Genomic DNA, 22,492 nt, shown 5'->3' with positions numbered 1-22,492 from the left:
CTGAATTGGAAGGAGATATATGCATTGAGCAGGAAGGGAATACTTTTGTATTCAGAGGATGTGTCTTAGCCATAAGAGTGTCTAAGGCACAGATATGATAAAACATAGTACTTGTTTTATCCTTGCTCTTGAGAATTCACACAAATCGAGGGAGTAGCAAAACAATATGAGAACGGGAAAGCAGCAAATGGTTTTTAGCTTTTACTTGCTGTAACTGGCATCTACACAGATTAGCCTGTGATCCTTGCTGAGAAGCTCAGCAGTAAGCTAGACCTCAGAGGTAGACCAGAAGTTGAGTTTACTTCTAATTTGATACTTATAACCACTCCCAGAATTAGTTATTTGTTCAGCAGAAAACCACTATCAGGCACTTAAGCAAAGAACAGAAGCTCGTAAGAAGGACCAAAATAGTCTGAAGTGGTCAAATTGTCACTAACTCACACCTTGCTCTGCACTCTCTACTTTTAGGGATTTAGCCATCCCTCTCCCACATAGCTACACTTCAAGCAGCAGGAGCTTAGAGTGCCTTCCGCAAAGCCAGATGAGAAGCAGGAGTATGACTCCTCCAGGGTGATGGGGATAAACATGTCTCACTCCTTGAACAAGTGTCCCAAGAGCAGGGAGTTATGCAAGAGAAGAGCCTCCTTTTCTTATATTTGTCAAAAACTGAAATCTGGGTGTCAGCACACCAAGATAGCCTGTAAGAGCAGAGCCTTTAAAACTGAAGTCTTTGAATTCCAGCTACACATACAGCTGTTCAGATTGAATACTGCCTAAAAAGGAGTGGGCTTTTCTTCGTGTTTGCTGCCGAGTAAAGGTCTTTTGGACCACAGGAGTGGATTTAAAAGGTTACAAGTTTCCAAACTCATTTTTTCAAACAAGAATTACTAACAGGAATTTACAGAAGTATTCTCATTTACCTCTCTACTATTCATGTAGCTGTGGTATCTCAAGAGTAGCTGCTCTACCATCATACTATACATGTACCCAGTAACAGTGACTGCAAACAGTCATACTTCGGTTTAGTCAGCCATCTCTTCTCCCAGTTTTATGCATACATGATGGCCTGAACTGTGGCCTTGAGGGTGACAATAATGCATGATGGGCATTTTGTAATCTTGAGAAAGCTTCAGGCAGCAATCTGTTACCCAATATTTAAGACTGGGATTTTCTCTCCTTTTAAAGCTACTCACGCATAGCTATGCAGTGCTCCACACACACGTCTTAACATCCCAGCAGAGTCTGTAAAGAGAGACAGTTGTTTGCAAAGTAAAAAAAAAAATAGGAACAGACTGAGTGTCAGTAAGTGGCAGCTGCCAAGGTAGGCAGACATCTTGTAGCATGTCACTGAGGCAGGGAAGGAGTAGAAATCATTTACCCATTTGCAATGGAAAATTTTTATTTAAAAGGGATGACTGATAACAACCCACTGCCTCTCATCAGCCCAAGTCCTCTTTCATAAGCTCTCTTTCATGCCAGCTCTGTTTCCTGTGTGTTCTTTAGCAGTCATGGAATGAGAAAAAGGACTGATAAACCATACACTACAACAGGGAAAAAAAAGGGCATGCAGCACTGCTGCTCTGCATATTCAAAACTGACTGGAGAAGCAAAACAGTGAAAGCTGACAATTATAACTTTAGAGTAATTACAGAGTATTTCAAGATCTGTAATCTAGACAAGTAATTGGGAGACATTTTAATAATAACTCTTTGTGAAGACGTTTCTGTAGAGCGAAGATTTTCTACACAAGTTCTCCTCTGAAGAGGCTGTTCATTCTTTTCCCTCTCACCAGAGAAAGCATTTCAGTTCTGGTACCATAAACACTATAAGTCTGAGATTAAAAAATATATATATAAGAAAGAACAGGACCATTATAGGGAAGTCTTTTAACTTTTTTCCCCCCCTCTAGAAACATGGGATAGTCCCTTCCCATCCCTACAGATGATAATTATTAGTCAAAAGAGATTGTAGCGTCTCAATTAGATCAACAAAGTAAAGTTTATCATTCCAAGTCTGCCCTTTCAAAGGAGAAGAGCTGTTCCCACATGTGCCCCATCCCTGGGCTGAGCACACATTTCTTCAGCCCCTGCCTCAGCCCTCCTCTCCGACCAGGGGAGAAGGGCTGGTCTCAAGAGTAACTCTCTCTGTAACCCAGAGAATCACTGCAAACCTGAAACGAGGGAGGGCAGATGTTGAACAGACACAGGAACACCACACCCCTGGAGCAATTCATGCTCGTTTCATGCTCGTTTACAAGCCCTTGCTCTGTCACAGTGGGATAGTCCAAACTGGCACATCAACATGGGGAAAGCTTTGAGATTTGAAATAGACATTAAGCAGATGCCTGATAGAATTACAGAAATACTATTCTTAAAGAACTTTAATTACTTGAAGAAATGTTTTACTGCTTTTCATGTAAGAGAATTAAGAACAGGCCCCGGTGAAGGGCCTGGAGAACAGACCTTATGAGGAGTGATTGAGGGAGCTGGGTCTGTTCAGTTTGACCAAGAGGAGGCTGAGGGGGGAATCTCATCATGCTCTACAATTACTTGAAAGGACATTGTAGAGAGGTTGGTGCTGGTCTCCTCTCACAGGTAATTAGGGACAGAACCAGGGGGAATGGCTGCAAGTTGCAACAGGGCAAGTTTAGGCTGGACATTAGGAAGAAATTCTTCACAGAAAGCGTGGTCAGACACTGGAATAGACTGCCTAGGGAGGTGGTTGAGTCACCATCCCTGGATGTGTTCAAGTGTCGTTTAGATGGGGTGTTGGGTGATATGGTTTAGGGGTGACCTTGTAGTGTAGGGTCAATGGTTGGACTCGATGATCCCAAAGGTCCTTTCCAACCTGAATTGTTCTATGATTCTATGATTCTAAGGCCAATGGCATCCTGAGGTGCATCAGGAAGAGCGCTGCCAGCAGGTCAAGTGAGGTCATCCTCCCCCTCTACTCTACCCTGTTGAGCCTTCATCTGGAGTACTGGGCCCAGCTCTGGACTCCCTGGTTCAGGAAGTACAGGGAACTGCTAGAAAGGTTACAAAAAAGGGACTTTTTAGTCTGGAGAAGACTGAAGGAGGACCTTATCAATGCTTATAAATATTTAAAGGGTGGGTGCCAGGAGGATGGGGCCAGTCTTTTTTCAGGGTGTGCAGTGACAAGAGGTAACGGGCACAAAGCTTGAACATAAGAAGCTCCATCTAAACATGAAGAGGAACTACCTTACTTTGAGGGTGCCAGAGCACTGGAACAGGCTGCCCAGAGAGATGGTAGAGTCTCCATCTCTGGAGACATTCAAAACCCATCTGGATGCCATCCTGTGCAATCTGCTCTAGATGAACCTGCTCTGACAGGGAGGTTGGACTAGATGTGCTCCAGAGGTCCCTTCCAACCCCTGACATTCCATCTAACACATTTTCTTTAACTCAGGCTGTCAGTGAAGAGTGATCCCCCATAAACACTAAAGGAAAGTAGAACAGACCATGCAGTACAACAGATATAAAGCTTACCTAGAAAGAGAAAATAAAGGTGTATCAGCACTGCTAATACACATAGCAAAGGCAGTGGGACTTCCCTTTTAATAGTGTCAAACTGAAAGTTCTCAATAATATTCACATCCTCAGAACATCTAAACACAACTACCCAGTATTTTATGATGCTCAAAGTAATTTCTAAGAATCCTCTAGACTCCAGACGCATCTTCCCAAGGCAGCATGATGTGTTGGCTTAAAGAAGCCTCCAGCATCAAGAACTATCAGTTTTTTGCCCTCACAGACAGCTGACCTTAATAACGTACCTGGCAGCATACAGATAACAGAAGTGCTATGAACATGCACCTCCACTACAGACACAGAAAGAATTTCTAGGCACTCGATTTGCACTTGTTTGGATGCATCATCATATTTGTCAGGTGATAAAACCTGGCAGTCGAGACTATCTGCCTTCTTCAAAGGCTTTGCAGAGATCTCACCGTACTGTTACAGGTTCAAGTTAACAGGTAACCAGTAGCACCATGCCACTCATTTTCGTTCCTCCAAATCTTTCAAGAGTCGTGGTAACTAAAGCTACAGAAATCAACTGATAGTAAGACTTCAGTGAAACACTCCAGGATCAAAAAAAAACCCCAAAAAAACCCCCCACAAAACCCCAAACCCTCATAACATTAAGTAATGTGAATCCAGGCAATCTGAAGAAAAAATACACACCTGGGGGGAGGAGAGGAAGTAAATATTTACATATATGCTTACAATAAAAGACATACCTCCCTCATTTTAGGCCTTTGCGAAAAGTAATATTGTAATGTTTCACAATATGAGTTATTCAATCATTAATATAATATACAAGAACTATCAAAGACTTGAAAATATTTCAGTGCTCTTCTGAACCTAAGAAAACATGAACTCGGTAACCTAACATGCAGACATTGTCAAGGAAAGCTTCCCTGGTGCTGACCAGCTTCTTCCAACACTCATCATGGACTATATCACACTCTTAATTCATGCAGATAAACAAGGAAAGAGCCACTTCAATAATGAAGTTGGGCTCTTTATGTGCAGGGCTGTTACCAAAAAAAAAAAAAAGGCATACAATAATTCAACATATTTCATCAATGTAGAGACCTGACAAGCTGCATAATTTAGAATGTATCTAAGGACAGCAAGGCAGCCCTCCTGAAACTGAAGGCAAGATTTTTTTTTTAACTATTAGATATTATCTTTCAATGATTTTTTTTCAATTATTTCAATTATTACCTTTCAATTATTTAAGAAACTTTAAAATTCATACACTGGCACAAGAAATGTAGCTCAGTTAAAAACGGATCAACTCAGTAACAATCATGTAAAAAATCAGTCCTGCTACATTCAATGCATTTTAAAGACTGCTTCCTTAATATTAATGCTTTAAAGATACCAATTAGTGATTGCTGACCATCATGAATCTTAGTGAGTCTTCTATTATTTTCAAATCTAAAAGCATATTGGATTTATAAGTAGTGTTTTCAATAGAACAAAGGCCATTTTATTCACATAACTTCAGAACAGTATTGATGTTTCCAACATGTCACTTGACCACAGGAACGTCTCAAAAACTGGATGACATTTACATGTATCGACAGTATTGCAGCTGATCTTTTTATACAGAGTGATTATTTCATTAGTTATGATCAAAACGGGACACAAGAGGTATTTGCTGGTGAAGGACAAAACAGCACAGTACCCTGTGTTCATACCATAGGAAATATTTCAAAACATAACTGCATGTTTCCCATGTACACCAATTAACATTTTAGGAAATTTTATCCTCCTGAATCTAAACCAAAATAGCCTGAAGATTCTCACACACAGTTTTGTACTCCAAATATTGCAGTGCTTTGTAACTAACAAAGGCCATAATCACCCAACTAACAATTTTCATTGTTTGATCCAAGTGGCATGCAAGGAGTGAAAGGCTCACAGTAAATGCATTCAATTAAATTCTTTTTAATGATCTGCAAGCACAGAAGACACAAAGAACGTTTAAAAAAGGTGAACTTTACGCTGAGTGTCCTTTAAAAAGCTAGCAGCACAAAATATTTTTTTAACAGACCAGACATCTATCTTGCGTCCTGAGCAGTAGTACATCATTTTGTTGTCCATGATTTTTGACTCCCAGGTTTTGCAAATGCTGATACATCAAGACTTTTACCGCTGCTGCACTGTTCATATAAAGTCTAAAAGTTAATAAAAACAGGTATTCAGGTGAACAGTTGTACTGCACAGGGATTCAAACTGTATCTTTATAAAAAACATTACCACTGGAAATAAGTCATCACATACTGAAATATTCCAAACTCCACACTAAAACTTCTCCCTCAAATCAGAAAATAAAGACACACTTAAAGCAGCATAGTTGTACCAGTTGTAAACTTAAGGCAGCATAGTTGTACCAGTTGTAATGCAATGTAGTGCCTAAAATAAAACACGTACGCTAACTTAGCAGCATGAGCAATTGCACAGAGCTTCAGAAGCTGGCAGAGAACAGACTAATTACTGAGGTTTAAAATCAAGTTTACTCCGTTAATTATCTCTGATGTGGAAACACTAGCATGGAAGAAGAGGTATTTGCATACTTGAGGGAGCAAGATAGGAAAATCAGTGGCCACAAAACACAGCCACATCACACTTGTTAAAAGGATAATCTCTTGTTCATACTCATTTTTAAAAATGATCAGGTATGACTAGCAGTGTAAGTATAAACTTCTTGAGATTTATTTTATGCACACTGAATTTACTTTCCTTCCCAAGAAAGTGGCTTTGCATTCCATCTCAACTTACGATATATTTGACCACCATCCCCTCTTCTGCGAGACAGGTGCAAATAACCAAGTTGGTGAAGTGTTACCAAGTTTCTCTTTCAAACAGTAAACCCAGAGGCTGAAACCGTAATACCTCAACCAGGGCTAATTTACACAGAGCAATGCATTAAGAGTTCAGTCCAAAAGCTGGCACCCTTGACAGATCGATCTAGATCGTGTCTCCATAACGAAGGTCCTTAAATGACAAGACCCCCCTACAGATTTTGCACAGCTTAAAAGCAAAGCAGCACCATAAAGACTGTTGTAGAGAGGAGATGCTGGGGCAGCAGGTATCTGCAAGTAAGGCAATGCAGATACACTGGGACACAGAAAGGAAAGAAAAAGCTAAAAATAAAGACTACTATCATCTTTTCAGAAATTCTGCATGCTTGCAAAAAAAAAAAAACACTACAAAGTGTTTTTCCAGCTGTGGCTAAAGCTCCATATATGTTTCCTTTCAGCTTTCATTACCAAACGTTCTCACCTTTGTTCTCATAACATGTACTACCAGATAAAACAGAAAAAGTTTACTTACCCTCGCAGCTCTAGAAATGGAGTTGGGAGAATTCAAGCCAACAAGCTGGCCAAGGATACGTTTCATTTCCTCAGTTGTTCCTTTTGCATTTGGAACACCTGCAGTTAATTCAGAATTATGTTACAGTTTACACAGAGTTGTATACAATTATCAGTGCAGTTTTTAAGAGGTTTATGAATTAAAATATTGAAGTCTTTTCTGGAACATAAGCACCAAGCAAAATAGATTGTTACATCTGCAAGTAGAAAGCACATAAGAGCATTTTGATTTCTCAAATAGAATGATAAATAAAAATTTTAAATAAATGTACCTGTTTGACAATTACTTTGAATTTGAACATAAGGATGTACCAGCAACTCCGAAACAGATATTCTTTGTTTAGGATTTCTTATTAAACAGCGCTGCAAATGAAAAAACAAAAAGAAGAGGAAGAATGCTTTGCCTGCAAATTAAGAATTTTCCTAAGAATTAACAGTGATAATCTTTAACAGACCCTGTAAGATTCATGTCAGTACTTCTTACTGCTGAACTACATACTCAGACTCAACTCGATACAGTAACAGATTAACCTCGTTGCCTTCATTAGCAATTATCTCAGAGTAAAGTTTGGTATCCTGCCTTACTCAAGCAACAAAGAAAAGATGAAGACCAGAACCTACAATATCCTTTTATTTTGAAGGACTCAAAATGACACCAAGATTTCAAAGTTAAGGGGTTAAGTATTTCTGGAATGCAGTTTGTTACCTGCTGAGAAATGTAATTAGGGCTTGAGTGAAATCATAGTCCAAGTTTCAAAAGCAGGAATAGGTACAGGATGAGGGAAATGGATGGCAAGGACAAATGATATTGTATTTACTGGCGCTTATAACGCGAAGGTCGTGGGTTCGATTCCTGTTCAGTCCCCATGTGTTGCCTGATACAGTTGAGAGGTGTCCCTGCCCATGACAGAGAGCCTGAATTAGATGATCTCTAAGGTCCCTTCCAGCCTAAGCCATTCTATGATTCTCTGATTTTACTGTGGGTTGCTCAGCCAAAAAGATTTATATCAGACTGCTCTAAGTATTTGCTTGTTTATTTGCTACTGAACTGAAAATAGACTTTTACTATGGAAGTGATATGAAGTAGCTCTAGCTTCCTTAAGTCTTCTTTAGGAGTAAGTAAGGCCTACATATAGCAATAAGCATTTATTTGTGGAAAAATGTTTCTCAAGCACAACTCAGTTTAAGAAAATATGCTTTAAATACAAAAATTGCCATTATCTGAACCAAAGCTAATCTTACAGGACAGTTACCTTTAGCACATCTTGAAGATCCTTCTCAGCAATATCTGGAAATTCTATTTCATAACTAGGATCAACAATAGCATGCAGTTTATTAATTGGATTTGTTATGTGTTGAAACGGAGTCCTCCCGTAAGTCATGCAGTATAAAATGCATCCCAATGACCACACATCACTTTTAGGACTTATCTAATATAAAATCAAAAACATTAAGATTATTTCTCACTTAAGGAACTGTCCCTTCAGTCAATTTATCATATAATCATACAATCATTTCACTTAGTGTATCTATTTTACATTGGATAAAAGATCTTATTAACTAGCATACAAAAAAAGCCCAGCATGCCCTTATCTACCACGACAGCAATGTGACTTCATTCACTAATATTCCATAAGAAAGCTATTTTTATTAATTAACTTTAAAAAAATCAACTTGCTTATACAACTAAAAGAAGCCCTTAGCAAGTTGAACAGAAGGATTCTAATTTCAGATTTACAAGCAAATATAAATAAAAGCATACTAAATTAATTCAATCCAGAAACCAGCAAGACATCACAGCTGTGTCCTCAAAGTGAGACTCTGGGTTTAAAGGATTCAGATTTCAGCCACCACACTTGGGCTGTTCCGTACAAAATTCTCCACTTCTGTGAAAGCTGAAGCACTTGAAGAAAAGTGCATAAGGTTGGTGGCATGGGGGAGAGGAGGGAAGCGAAGCAAGAGGCCCACAGAGTTCCTGACTCCCAGCACAACGGTTAGATTTTTGCTTATATGAGCTGAGCTCCAGAACAAGTCTGCACTTTGCACACAATTTTTAAAAACATTTTAAAAAAAAGTTAAAGGTATAATCCCTAACACAAGAAATCCATCTCTAAGAAACCCTATTTGGTGATTAGAAAGGCAAGACTGTGTTTCACAGCATAGTAATACTTCCATTCAGCTGTTAAAGTCACAATCCTTGCGTATATATGTGCACATACACATGATTACAGATTATTTTTTAATACCTTTCCACAAGACTGTGTAACCCCTTAACTGAAGTTTGACTGCCAATGAGCAATTGCTTTCCTTCAGTCCCTTCCTCGGCATTGACATTCTATTCCCCTGATGGAGTTCTAAAAAGTTCTACAACACACAGTGCTTTGTTGCACAGAAAAATAGGATACACAGAACTCATACATGTGTCCCCTGAACCAGACTCCACTGTATCACCTTTTAAAAGACTTTATTAGTTATCACTCATTTCTTGCAAAATCTGCCTCTAGCTTAAAAGAATTCAATAATATGCTAAGTGAGAAAAGCATCATCATTTTCTTGCTTTCAGAAAAAGATTTCTAAGCCAAAGCTATGCAGAAAGTTAAAATGTAGCTGTGTAGCAGCTAGCAGAACCATAAAGGTTGCACCAATTTTTGGCAATTTTACTAATTCAGCACTTAACATTTTTCTAAACAGCATATGCTTTTAGGTAGTTGAGAGGAATGAACTTAAGTCTTCAATCTCTGCCAACCATCATCATGGCACAGTGGATTTCCTTGTATTCTAGTTTCAGTGGAAGATTTTGAGAAAACTAAATCTTAAAATAACATGAAAACTTAAAATAACATGAAATGAATAGGAGAAAAAAAGATCATGTTACCTTAGAACGAGATTTCCCATTTTCTCCATAGGAAGACATATCTTTTATTGCTTCAGGTGGCATATAATTCATCGTTCCAACCTAGTCATAAAAATTTAAAGATACTCCTTCAGTGAGGCATGCATTTAACTCACTTGATAAAAAATTAGATTAGTCTCAAAGCACTGAAAAGCATCTTGAAAATTTGTTTCTATTAAGACTGAAGGCCACTGCTATTCCATTCAATGAAAAGATGTTAAAAAATCATATGTGAATATTTACATATATACATATATATATATAACCATTCTGCATAAAATTTCAGTATTCATTAAAGTCACTGCATCAATTCAACATAATCGGTCAGTACTATAGCAGTTCACGGAAACGTGTACATTGGTTTCCCAGAAGTGTTCTTCACCTGAGAATCTTTAATGATGCTGGTCACATCTGGCTGCATTTGGTTTGCAATGCCAAAGTCAATTAGTTTTAACATTCCGTCGACTATCAGAAAGTTTGCTGGTTTCAGATCACTGTGAATAATGCCTGTAAAAGAGTTTAAAGTCAATCCAGGTTGAGTAAATTCAAGTTACAACTATGGTGGAGTTTTTTATTGTTCAATTCCCAAAATCCTTACACAGAGAGAAGGTGCAGATCAGCTTTACCTGGCCAAACCAAGTTATGGCCAAAACTAACTTATTCTTTGTCAATTTCATAAAATGCTTCCATTTCTTTTTAAACACTTAAGACTTGCATGAGTTTATAGTTTGAATTATTACTTATTCAAATCTACAGGCACCCCAAAAGAGCTCCAAGAGACTTGAGTTGCATAGTTTCTCTCCATTAGGGCCAGGCCCTCCAGCTGCACGTGCACACTGCCACACTGAACTGCTGTTCTGGGGCAACTCAAGGGCCTGTACCTTCCTGTAGCTTTCTCTTAAATAATCAGCTAAATAAGCACTTAAAAGAAAAGAATTACATTGCTTAGTCTGGTGGGGCTCTGAGCAACCTGATCTAGTTAAAGATGTCTCTGCTCTCTGCAGGGAAGTTGGACTAGACGACCTTTGAAGGTCCCTTCCAGCCCAATATGTTCTATAATTTTATGTTTTCTGCTTCTGATCTCAAAGATACCATTTACTGAGGATTACATACGATTGACCTCTCAAATCCTACCTACACGATTTATTATGGATTTTGCTTACTGTCCATATGATCAACAAATTCATCCTTATACTTTACAAAATGGGTCCAAGGACACACCATCTAGTATATAGCCTGTGTTTTAGTGGCTTTTGCGCTCTTCTATATTATTGAATGTCCTAGTATTCTTGTGCCCTGTCATATGTGCAGGTCTCTTCACTTATTTATTTTTTTTTCCTCCTTAAATACAAAAAGGATTCAAAAATGCTCTCTCCTTCATGTTGTAAGGCCAAACAGAATACAGATGCAGGCATTTCAACTACATAGGTAAAGATGAAAGGAAGGCCTGAAAGATTTATGAGAAAAAGCTGAAATACTAAGTCAAAGTGAAGACAATCGAGCTGTGTAAAAGCTGTCATTCATGTCAAAGCTTCTTTGGAGAGGATGAACAGCTAAAAATTGGGTCTAATGGAGAACAAGTAGTATTGTGAGTATACAATGTAGTCTAATATACAAAAGATTATTTTCTGTCTGTTGCAGGGAAACAGAAAGCATTATACAACGGTGATACTTGGAGATCACTTTGAGTTAGCAAAGTCTACCTCAATGCATCAACATTTACTTGTCTTTTGTTTCACTAAATTTTTTTCACAATCAGTGCCCATCTTTGAAGATCACTGGGCTTACGTCAAAACTAAGGGCAGTACCACATCCAAAATTTAAACACATTCATATTATCTCTGCCATATAACCTATACAAATACCTAGAATAACTTAATAATACCATATTCGTGGATTGTGTGAACAGCTTCCAGCATATTTTTCCAATAGCTCTTCCTTTCCAATGGATCAATGCTTTTTTTCTTTTTAAGCCAGCTATTGAGATCAATATTTCCACACTCCATTACCATGTAGATATGATGGTCAGTAATTTCACTAAAAATAAATAAACATACTTATGTTAAAATTCAAGGCATTTTCTATATACAAGAAAATATTGGTTTAATAAGATTCAGTGTTTACTCACTAGCCATAAAGGCGGATGATCTTATCACTATGTTCTTGCAGTCTACTCAAATGAGCAATTTCATTCTTGTAGCTCTCAACAGTCTGTTTATCAGCTTCCTCTAGATTCACATACTTGACAGCATACAGCTGCTTCTTTTCATTCAGTACTTGAAACACCTGCAAAATAGTATCAGTTAATAACTCCATTCAATCCTAATTCTGATTTATTATGGCTCTTTATCTTACCACAAACAGAATTTCAAAGAAAAAGCGTACCTTCTCGTTAGGAAGCGTTTCTTTACCAAGAGAGTGGTCAAATATTGGAACAGGCTTCCTAGAGAGGTGATAGATGCCCCAAAACTGTCAAAGAGGCATTTGGACAGTGCCCTTAACATGCTTTAATTTTTGGTCAGCCCTGAAGTGGTCAGGCAGTTGGATGAGATGATTGTTGAAGGTCCCTTCCAACGAAAATATTCTTTTTCAAATTATTACTCTCTGAATTAACAGAATCATGTAAAATTAATAACTTAGCCTCAGCCTTCACTAGCAATCTCTCTTCTTACATCTCTCAAGTGGACGGACAGCAAGACAGAAACTGGGGGAGGAAAGTCCCTCCCAGTGTAAGACAAAAATCAAGTTCATGACCACCGCTGAGGAACCTGAATATACATAAGTCTATGGGACCTGACAAGATGCATCCCAGAGTCCTGAGGGAATTGGCTGATGTAGTTGCCAAGCCACGCTCCAGGATATCTGAAAAGTCATGGCAGCAAGGTAAGGTCCCTGGGGACTGGAGAAAGGGTAACATTGCACCCATTTTTAAACAGGGTAGAAAGGAAGACCCTGGGAACCACTGACCTGTCAGCCTCACCTCTGCCTGGGAAGATCACAGAATGGATCCTCCTAGAAGCTCTGCTAAGGAACATGGAGGACAGGGAGGTGATTTAAGACAGCCAGCATGGCTTTACCAAGGGCAAGTCCTGCCTGACCAACCTAGTGGCCTTCTATCATGGGAGTAACTACAGCAGTGGACAAGGGAAGAGCAATGGATGTCATCTATCTGGACTTCTGTAAGGTCTTTGACACAGCCCCCCACAACATCCATCTCTCTAAATTGGAGAGCTGGATTTGATGGGTGGACAAGGAAAGGTCACATGCAGAGAGTAGCAGCCAACAGTTTGTTGTCCAGATGGAGATCGATGACAACTGGTGTACCTCATGGGTCCACACTGGGACCAGTGCTGTTTACTATCTTCATCAGCAACATAATGGGATGGAGCACACCCTTAACAAGCCTGCAGAGAACATTAAGCTGAGTGGTGTGGCTGACATGCCTGAGGGACAGGATGCCATCCAGAGGGACCTGGACAAACTCAAGAACACCAGAGGATTTAGTGAACTGTATTAAGGATGAGATACTCAGTTCTAAAACAAGCTCTAATTAAGATTTCTTGGCAATTTTTGGCAAATCAAAAGGATAAATAAAAAGTTTAAAACAGAAGTGTTATCATTTAAGCTAAGCATCCAGTTTACATTTCACTGCATGCCTCTAACTAAAATTAATGTTTTCACTTTGCACGTGCTGTAAACTAAGTACTATGTAAGCTGTTACTGAGGATTAAGCGATGCATGCATGTGACAAATTTCCCTTACAGAAATTCTTAGTCTGTCCCTGCGACTAGCAACAGTCTTTAGACAGAAGCATACAAGTAAAGCAGAGGTGAGAGAGACAGAACAGACAGAAAAGAAATCCAACTCACATAAAATTGCTTATGTTGGGATTTTTAATAATTCTTAACATTCTGAATAAGAGATTTTACTAAAACTGTTTCCCAAGCTCCTGTGACCCCACATTTCCTTATAAAGAGCACAATCTACCTCCAGGCCTTCATGTAGAAAGCTGAAGTGGGATCCCACCACTGTTTATTGATTTAAGTGAGATTTTTAGATGGTCATCAGTTGCTTGATGACTTTTTCATATTTCTGTAGCTTCAGTTCAGTGTTCTGACCAGAGCTGTTTTGAGGATCTATTCACTGTTTATTCTTTACTTCACAGCCCCTTTATCTACCCATTGATTTTACTTTATTTCTCCACTAAACCCAACAGTTCTGTGCTTAGCATCCCATAATAATGGAAGTATTTTTATAATACATTAATTCAGTTATTGCAGGCACTCTGAAGACTCAGGTAAAACAGTAATGCATGAAGTCTAATCTATGCACTATGTTTCCTCTGCATCCACGAGGCATGAAGTATAAGCCTAGCATTAAAACAAATTTCTAGATTCTCTGACTCACTCAGACACTTTGTACATGTTAGCACTAGGCACTCCTTATTAGATAACTTCAACATGTATGTTTACAATACAACTACTATTGTGTAAATGAGTGGCTGTCTAAAAGGATAAAAGAGCATCTTACCTTACTGGAGCCTCCACTGCCTATTTGCTTTAATATTGTATAAACTCTTCCTTTGATGGCAAGACATTCATGTGAAGGTATAGAAGCTGGAACCTGTGTACATATATAAAGAAAATTAAGAAAAGTATTGGTATATGTGCAGTTGAACTTGGTAGAGCTTTCCTTCATAAAGTTAATATATTTTAAATTGTCTTGGTCTTTCTGAACACGATAAAGCCTAGTATAACTAAACTTTATATACGCTTATCTTTAAAGCTGGAGATCCCCACGGAAAAGGTATTTCTACAATGTTCATCACTTGGCATGTAACATCACTAAAATCTTTTATAGATAAAAGATACTGATGGTCTTCACACTGGAAATCAAGAAAAGGCTGTTCTTTAATACGTCTCCTCACATCATTAGACACACCTCCCTCTCTACAGGTAATGTTTGAAAGTCTCTGGATAATCTAGTTTCCATCACAGCATGCAACTGACTTAGAGCTGTACGCAAATTCACTATTACTCTGCTTGAAGCTAACTACTAGATAACAGGTTTCAGTGCTGTGAAGCTGCAACAGCCTGCACATGCTATGCCAAGCTGTAGAACAGCTACAAATTTTAAATATTTATATCCTCTGGTAGGAAGCTTAAACCTACACCTCAACTCTATCTACAGCTGGGAAGATTCCTATTTGAATGTGAAATCCATTTATGATCCATTTCTACATTCCAGGCCACCACAAATACATCAAAATTTGCGGAATCAAACAAAATGGAGAAGGAATAGAATTCTTCATTCTTTTATGCTCCTCAAACTCTTAGGTTTTAGCATACACTGCTTCTCCTTATGGGTACTCTACTGTAGTGGGTAGTACCACTATAACAGCCTAGCAGAATAGAAATAGTGACTATTTCTTGTCTGTGTCATGAAATAGAATTTGAAAAGGCTTAGAATTCAGACACAAAGGCTTCAGGATTTTGACAGGAGAGCTAAATTATTTTACCTCAAGTCAGACATACATACAAAGAAACAGTTATTTTGAGAATAAGCAAAAGACTACTTTCCATTACTCATCCAGAAAATTGAACAGCAAGTTGAGATTAAAACAATATATACATGCGTATACTTAACCTAAGTACTCTCTACATAATTTATGTACCGAAAAATTGTAGAAGAGAGCTTAAAATTGCTACCTGCAAGCCAACTTGATTTTGAAATGGAGTTGCTGGAGTGTGTGGCAGGAAATACGGGACCTGGCTGTAAGGAGTAGAAATCTGACATCCTGGTAGAAAGCTGTTCTTTACAACTGGTGTTCTGAAACTAAAGGAAATAACGAACAATATCTGCATTAGCTGTATTTTTCTAAAGATTATCCTAACAATAAAGTCGAAATCTTCAGTACTTCTTGAAAGTTAAACTCAATCAAGCCTCTGCTACATTCAACAATTAGCATTAAGACCACTTCAACTTCTTGACTTATAAGTCCATTACAAGTACACTTAAATTACAATACACTTCAGAAATATTTCTTAAAACTGTAACTAATTAAAACCCCATCTTCAGGTGCTAGCTGGCACTCCTCACAGAGTGGAAAAATGAAAGCACCATAACTACAAAACTGATCAAAAGACAGCAAGATAGTCTGAGCTATAGTTAGTCTTCTTTAACTTATTGTTCTTTATTCAAAATCTTCTTAGATTAAGAGATATTTTTTCTTTTCAATTGAGTATGAGAACTACTTCAAGGCAATCATGAGAGGGTTTTTCTGAGAGCTTTAGCTACACTGTGTATGAGCAGAAAGATCACATATTTAAGAAAACTAAAAATTGCAAGAAATCCTTTATGTTTTTTTTATTTGTTCCCTTGATGTCTATTATGTCTTTAGTTATATTACCAAATATTTTTTCCACAGGAACTGATACTGCGATCAGAACTGGAGAAGAATTTACATGCCTAGAACTTTTTTTTCTGTGAGGAGTAGAAAAATGAAAGATTTAAAGTGAAAACCAATCAGAAGCATTGTTCTCACTGAAGACAAAAGCACTCAGTCCTGCCTGTTGACCACATGTCATATACACTGTGTGTAACAAAAATTCTACTTTAAAAAATTTACATATTAAAGTTTGAAAGAACAACAATCTGTTTAAGGATACTTCTGTCAAGTTCCATCATGAAAGGATGTTCTTTATTCACCACACACACTCTAAATCCAACACCTACAGGGACAGAGGTCCTACCAACAGGAACAGTGCCTACTCATTCATCATACAGCCTTGACCTATGTGATTCATCCTGGACACTTACGAAAAACAGTAACTAATCATATAATTAATTATCAACATATGCACAGGGGGTTATGCCTAATTTAAGATTGCACTGGTAAACAAGTGCTAGCATTTCCTAATTTGGGTGCTTGATTCTGCAAGCCTCTCAATTCCTTACTTTTTTTAAGCCCAGACACTTGCATCATGAAAACTGGACTGATATACAGTTATCAATCTAAAAAGCCTGTCAGTCGCAAAAAAACAAAAGAAAGTGTCACGTAGCAGGGATCAGGGAAGGAGAGACTTACTACTTTGATAGTATACTTCCAAACATTGAAAAGTTGACAGTTCCCTAAATGCAATCTTTAAGTCAGGCATTTGCCATCAAAGATTGGAAGTACTTGAAAATCTTATACAATTATAGAATCAGTAAGGTTAGAAAAGACCTCTAAGATTTTCTAGTCCAACCATATACCCAGCACGACTATGACCACTAAACTATGTCCCGAAACACCACATCTATCTTGCTATATCTGAACAGAAAAGCTTAAGAAACCCAGTTAAAAACTTCTCAAGTCTTCCCAGAGATTGATACTCTTAGAGTGTGCAGGTCAAAGTGGTGGCTCACCAGTCCATATAGTCCTTGTCTGTGGCGCTCGGTGTTCCACAGACATGCAATGGGTCACTTCTCTTAGAAACAGCATCTGGAGGTGATAATCCTTTTGAAACAGGGTGACCAGACTGCTCAAGGCTTGATTGTTTTCCCTTCAGAGGGCAAAGCAAGACATTATTCCACACAAAAAGCCACAATTAAGAACACAGAAATAATTTTTCCACACACAAAGGCTGCTACAGCTAGAAAACCACTACGTATCCTTGTTACTTTACCTCTGCAGAGCAACTTTTCTGTATCGCTTCATGAACTGGCCATTTTTTTCTGGCACTAACACAGTTCAGTTTAATCTTATCCAACTGCTTTCTATAGCTTTCACCAGAACTAGATTGCTGCTGTTTACTTTCCAGACTCCTTGGCTCTGGTATCTTCAGCTCCTCATGCTGGACTTTTTTTTCTGGGAAAAAAAAAACCAAACAGATTTTTATGAAGACATTAATGCTTCAAAGAGTTTCTGCCAGTATTCTACTTTCTTACAGTAGGTATGTCTATATATATATATATAAAATCCTAAATCCAATTCAATATATATAATCCTAAATCCAATTCAATATTATTAGACATTTTCACCTATTTTTTCAGGATCAGAAATCAGAAAGCTGCCTAGGAAGCTAGATTTCTGATGAAGCACAGCAGTGGCAAGTAACTGTACAAGATTAGTATATATATTCCAATATTTCACACTGCTGATATTAAGCCACCACTAGTAACCTTCTAAATTTTACCAGCTATAAATCAGAGTTGTTTATAAAGAAAGACCACAATAAGGTCACCTCACACCACTCCTATTTCTACATCATGAGGTGACTTCGCACAATAGTCAAACTCTATACATTAGATAAATACTGAAGCAGAGCTTAGGCTACTTCTGGAATACAAAAAAAAGTCTGTTTCTGAAAAAAAATCCTTCCCTGAAAGTATATTAATAATGCAATAATTTGATTCTTATGTCAAAGCTTATATATCTTTAAAAAATAAAACTTCTAAATATTGCAGTACAATTAAGGCTGAAACACCATGCTGTTTAAAGTAAGAGCATTTACGTAGTCAGAAGTATAACAGAGCATTTGATTGACACTGAAATTTAATAAGGCTCTAAAGGGTACACTTTTATTTCACACAAGTGTCATTCACACAAGGGATTCCTGTAGAACAAGTTCATAAATTGGAATGCACCAAGTACATGGAAAAAACAGTGAAAATTATATTTTTTTATTCAATATATAGTAAAAGAAAAAAAGTAAACAATTTGCCTTATGACAAAGTGTTTCCATACTTTTGGGAAACCTCATAAGTAACTATGACATTAAGAAAGCTATTTATTCTACACTTTTCCCCAAAGATTAAGATGCATGCATATGCTGTGCTAAAACTCAGGTGAGGGTAAAACTGTATAGCAACAAGTGAAGAAACACCCAAGATGACATAAATTTAACATTTACACGTAAATTTGCATAGAGCAATGGAGCTGACCAAAGACAACAGATACTTAGCAGATGAAACCAAAAAAACCTAAAAATTAAAAAAAGACAAACCTGACCAAAGCAGAAGCAAACAATTCAGAGCTGTGAACAATTCAAATACGTGAAATAGTCTCTGATACATAAAGAGCAGCAGAAAAAGCTACTTAGAGTTTCAAGTACTAAAGGGTAAAAAGGACGGGAAGCCGAGTGCTGAATGCAATGGAAGGCAAGGGTAGCCTGCACTCAGAGTACTGCAGGAGCTTTGCAGTTTGTCAAGCGAAAAACAAAGTCATGGTCTCATCTTCAGCCAAAACACTCTCAGATTAAACTTCAATAAAGTCAGAGTTAGGAGCATATACAAGGAAAGTCACAGGAGAAGCAAACTACTATAATTTGAACGTCTCAGAAAAATCAAAACCGACTTCCCCTCAAGAACGTTATGATTCTTGGTTTGAATTTCTCTCTGCCAACATCCACTTTTTTTTGGTACAAATGAGCACTATTACCTGATACTCTGGCAACATTTTTCTACACTCAGGCTGGCAAGTCAATCTGAATCATCGCTATTTCAATGCCCACTTGCTATGTGGTGTAAAAGCTAAGGACATAATGAACTAGCATCATATATTGGCATTTTACTTCAAGGCCCAGCAGTCCACATTTTTGGACAATGCAGCAGTAAGAATTCTTGTGGCTTTCGGCAATTTGGGTTTTTCTGGTGTGTTGTCTTTTTTTGTTTTGACGGGGTTTTTTGGCTGGGTTTTTTTTCTCGTTTTGTTATTTTTGGGGGGGTTTACTACTTTTCAATTCAAAAGTCAAATTTCAATTATATGCTCCTCAATTCCAAGCAGCTAATTTTTTTCGCTTTTTGAAGAATATTTAGCAGTGTTTTTTTTTAATACAGAACAGCAGGTTTTCAACGCTTATTCTATTTCAAACTACTAAAACATCACATATTAATAGTTACCTTCTCTTTTCATCACAAGACTTGTATCCATTTTGGTTTTGAGAGTTACAGTTGTATTGGTAGCCAGTTCTAAGCTATTCTCATCCAACATCTGCAACCGTAAAGAATTTTTTTCTTGTAAGGACTAGAGAAAACAAACAAACAAAAATCTTAACAAGCATCATGAGATCCCATGTATGAAATACGCTGCCTTATGATAATTAATGATTGACTCACCACAAAACCAGTACACCTTAGAAAACAGTGCAGGGTACACTGACAAGCGCTACCAATACTATTTTTAATTCCAGCAACACCCTTAAATTTCCATGTGAAATTTAATGAAGGCCTAAATACTTTCTATTCTTGACTTTTCTTTCAGGGGATGGGGACGCAGGACATGAAAATGCAAGGCATAGCACAAAATTAATTTCTATCAAAAGACATAATTTATAGCTCCACAGAACACTTAATGATCTCAGTTAAATGGAGTTCATTTGAGAACTTCAAAAGAGAACTTTTCAGGATAAAAAACTCATGACTACAGCTGAAAAAGCTCCTGTAGGCAAGATAAAACCTGTTTATCCCCTCTTCATAAGTCATATGACAGATTTTTTTTACTCACACCCTCCCCATTTTTCCTGTCAGATGTAGTGTTTAGGGAAAGCTTTCTGATCATACACAAGAACTTTCAAAATCAAAGCCCACAATGAAGATTTCTACTGTCAACCAATTACTTAAAGGAAAAATTCCACCTTTTTTCTTGCACTGATGGCCTCTACAGATCCCTTCCCACTCAAAATATTATGATTCTATTTTCCTTTCTAATATCATAAGACCGACAAGTAGAGTTCCTTATACCTATTTAAAAAAAAGACTGAAGTTACCTGCAAGTCTCCCAGGTCGTATGAATCGCTCCCAGTAGATTTTGATTCTGATGGTGGAAAAGGTGCAATGAAGGCTGTACATTTGGAGCTGGAAATTTGCCTACTGAAACAACATTGTTAATTACATCATGTGCCAACATATAACGTGGTGATGGCTTTTTGTGAACCAGATGAAAAAGGCAGTTGTGTGAAGACTTTTGTCTACAAGCTTCAAATATACCGAAAAGTAGGAGAGCCAAGTAAGAAAAAATATTTAAAAAAAAAACCAAACCCTGTAACAATGCCCTATCATCCTATGAAATGATAGATGAGTTAATTGGTTGTCTCCCACAGAAGACAGTATAAGTTATGGCTATGATCCTAAACCCCAATGGTGTGTTCCAAAGCAAATTTTTAAATACTTACAGAACAATACTGTTATGCGAAGTAATTTATCCCACTACTTTCACAGATTCAGAATATTGTGCTTTAGCTAACTTCTGAGGGGCTAAGTATGCAGCTTTTATTCTTTAGTTCTGCATTTCTCCCCAAAATTCCCATTTCCACATGAATTGAATCACATAGCAATAAGAGGGAAAGTCAGCATAACAGACTTGACTGGGAGAGGGAGCTTTCTCCTTTGCTTTCAACTCTGTTAGTCACGTAACATGTAGCAAAGTGCTATTTTAGTTGGCAGATTCTTTCACCATTGAACAGTTACTTGCAATAAAAAGAGCATAACCACTTTCTTAATATCATCATTATCATATGGATTATGTTGAAAATGAGGATTTAAAGATTCTTGAAGTTACAAGACTGCCTTATATCTAACTCTACAAACTAGAATACAGAGATGTTATTTTGAACAAAAATTATTCTTGCCTTAGTCTCCTATGTCTTGAACCTACTGATTAAACGGAACAAGCAACTGATCTTTGCATGCCATCATACAAAGAATCTGAGCAGCAGAATACCTATCACAACTATGACTTTGTCAGTCATCTTTAGATTAACATTAACATCTGATGTTTCCACTATCCAGTAAAAACATTGAAAAAAGAGTATTAAAATTTATTATGCTGTAGTAAATGCAATAACCCTACCTCTTCATGGCACTAGCTGTAAGTGGGACATCTGTCTCCTCCACATCATCACCAGCATCAGTTACTAGTTTAACAGGTACCCTCCCAAAGGGGCAGGCCTAAGAGTAAATTGAAAGTTATCAGGTGTGCAAAGTAGAACAAAAAGATTTTGAAGCAAAACATTACACGTTCTACCTGGTTAGATTTGTTCAGTGCTCTTAATGGATTGGGGTAATTAACTACAGCATCGAGTTCCTGTGACTTCTCATCCCTGAAGGTAAGAAAAGAAAACCCATAACACTGTAGTGTGTCTTTGATTTTAGTTTAAAGTATATTTAAGAAATTAAATAAGAAATCAAGCCATTACCCAATAAAAAGTCTTGTAACAGTAGAAGTTTCACCAGAATCATTCCTTTTTGTGCTTCTGTAATTTCCAATTATGCTCTGAAGTCCAGACTCTTGTGTACCTGACACTGTAGGTAAATGAATTATAATTACTCAGATACTACTGCCAATTGTATTAGTTTCAAAAGAAAAGAATGTTTTTTCATAAGTGAAATTTAAAAATACACACATTTGCAGTAATCTAGTATTAATGACGTATATTACTGTTTTCTACTGATCTAAGCAGTACAATAATTAATATTAAAAAAAAAATCCAAATACAGACTTAGAACCAGAAAGAGCTTTCCAGGATAAGCACAAAACGGTTTGTAATTATAACAGTTGTTAAGTACATTAGCTACTTGTCTTCTGCACAGCTTTAGCTGTAAACTATGTTTAAACACATAAAAGGGAGATTCAAGATATTCAAAGACCATCAGAGCAATTTAACTTCTAACAGAAAAATCTCCCTGTTAAGATTACTCTATATGCAGAAGCAGGA

At 37.4% G+C, this 22,492-nt stretch overlaps 1 protein-coding gene across 1 annotated transcript in view; it reads right to left on the bottom strand.

Moving 5' to 3' along the window:
• Positions 1 to 5,336: 5,336 nt before the first annotated feature.
• TTK (TTK protein kinase) overlaps positions 5,337 to 22,492 on the bottom strand; it is a gene marked incomplete at its 5' end in the record, with an annotated part of 20,559 nt that continues 3,403 nt past the window's right edge. Inside the window, 17 exons of the mRNA XM_009865565.1 lie at positions 5,337 to 5,707; positions 6,867 to 6,964; positions 7,177 to 7,267; positions 8,158 to 8,334; positions 9,780 to 9,860; positions 10,180 to 10,304; positions 11,683 to 11,834; positions 11,926 to 12,083; positions 14,328 to 14,420; positions 15,506 to 15,632; positions 17,205 to 17,341; positions 17,465 to 17,646; positions 19,680 to 19,803; positions 20,546 to 20,645; positions 21,628 to 21,725; positions 21,802 to 21,877; positions 21,974 to 22,079. Coding sequence (XP_009863867.1) covers positions 5,618 to 5,707; positions 6,867 to 6,964; positions 7,177 to 7,267; positions 8,158 to 8,334; positions 9,780 to 9,860; positions 10,180 to 10,304; positions 11,683 to 11,834; positions 11,926 to 12,083; positions 14,328 to 14,420; positions 15,506 to 15,632; positions 17,205 to 17,341; positions 17,465 to 17,646; positions 19,680 to 19,803; positions 20,546 to 20,645; positions 21,628 to 21,725; positions 21,802 to 21,877; positions 21,974 to 22,079 — 2,015 coding nt within the window. The remainder of the gene's footprint in view (positions 5,708 to 6,866; positions 6,965 to 7,176; positions 7,268 to 8,157; positions 8,335 to 9,779; positions 9,861 to 10,179; positions 10,305 to 11,682; positions 11,835 to 11,925; positions 12,084 to 14,327; positions 14,421 to 15,505; positions 15,633 to 17,204; positions 17,342 to 17,464; positions 17,647 to 19,679; positions 19,804 to 20,545; positions 20,646 to 21,627; positions 21,726 to 21,801; positions 21,878 to 21,973; positions 22,080 to 22,492) is intronic.

This window comes from Apaloderma vittatum, unplaced genomic scaffold, assembly GCF_000703405.1.
Source record: "Apaloderma vittatum isolate BGI_N311 unplaced genomic scaffold, ASM70340v1 scaffold7080, whole genome shotgun sequence".
Lineage (NCBI taxonomy): Eukaryota > Metazoa > Chordata > Aves > Trogoniformes > Trogonidae > Apaloderma > Apaloderma vittatum.
Note: the sequence above shows the minus strand (reverse complement) of the source record. Positions and strands in the feature narration are given on the sequence as shown.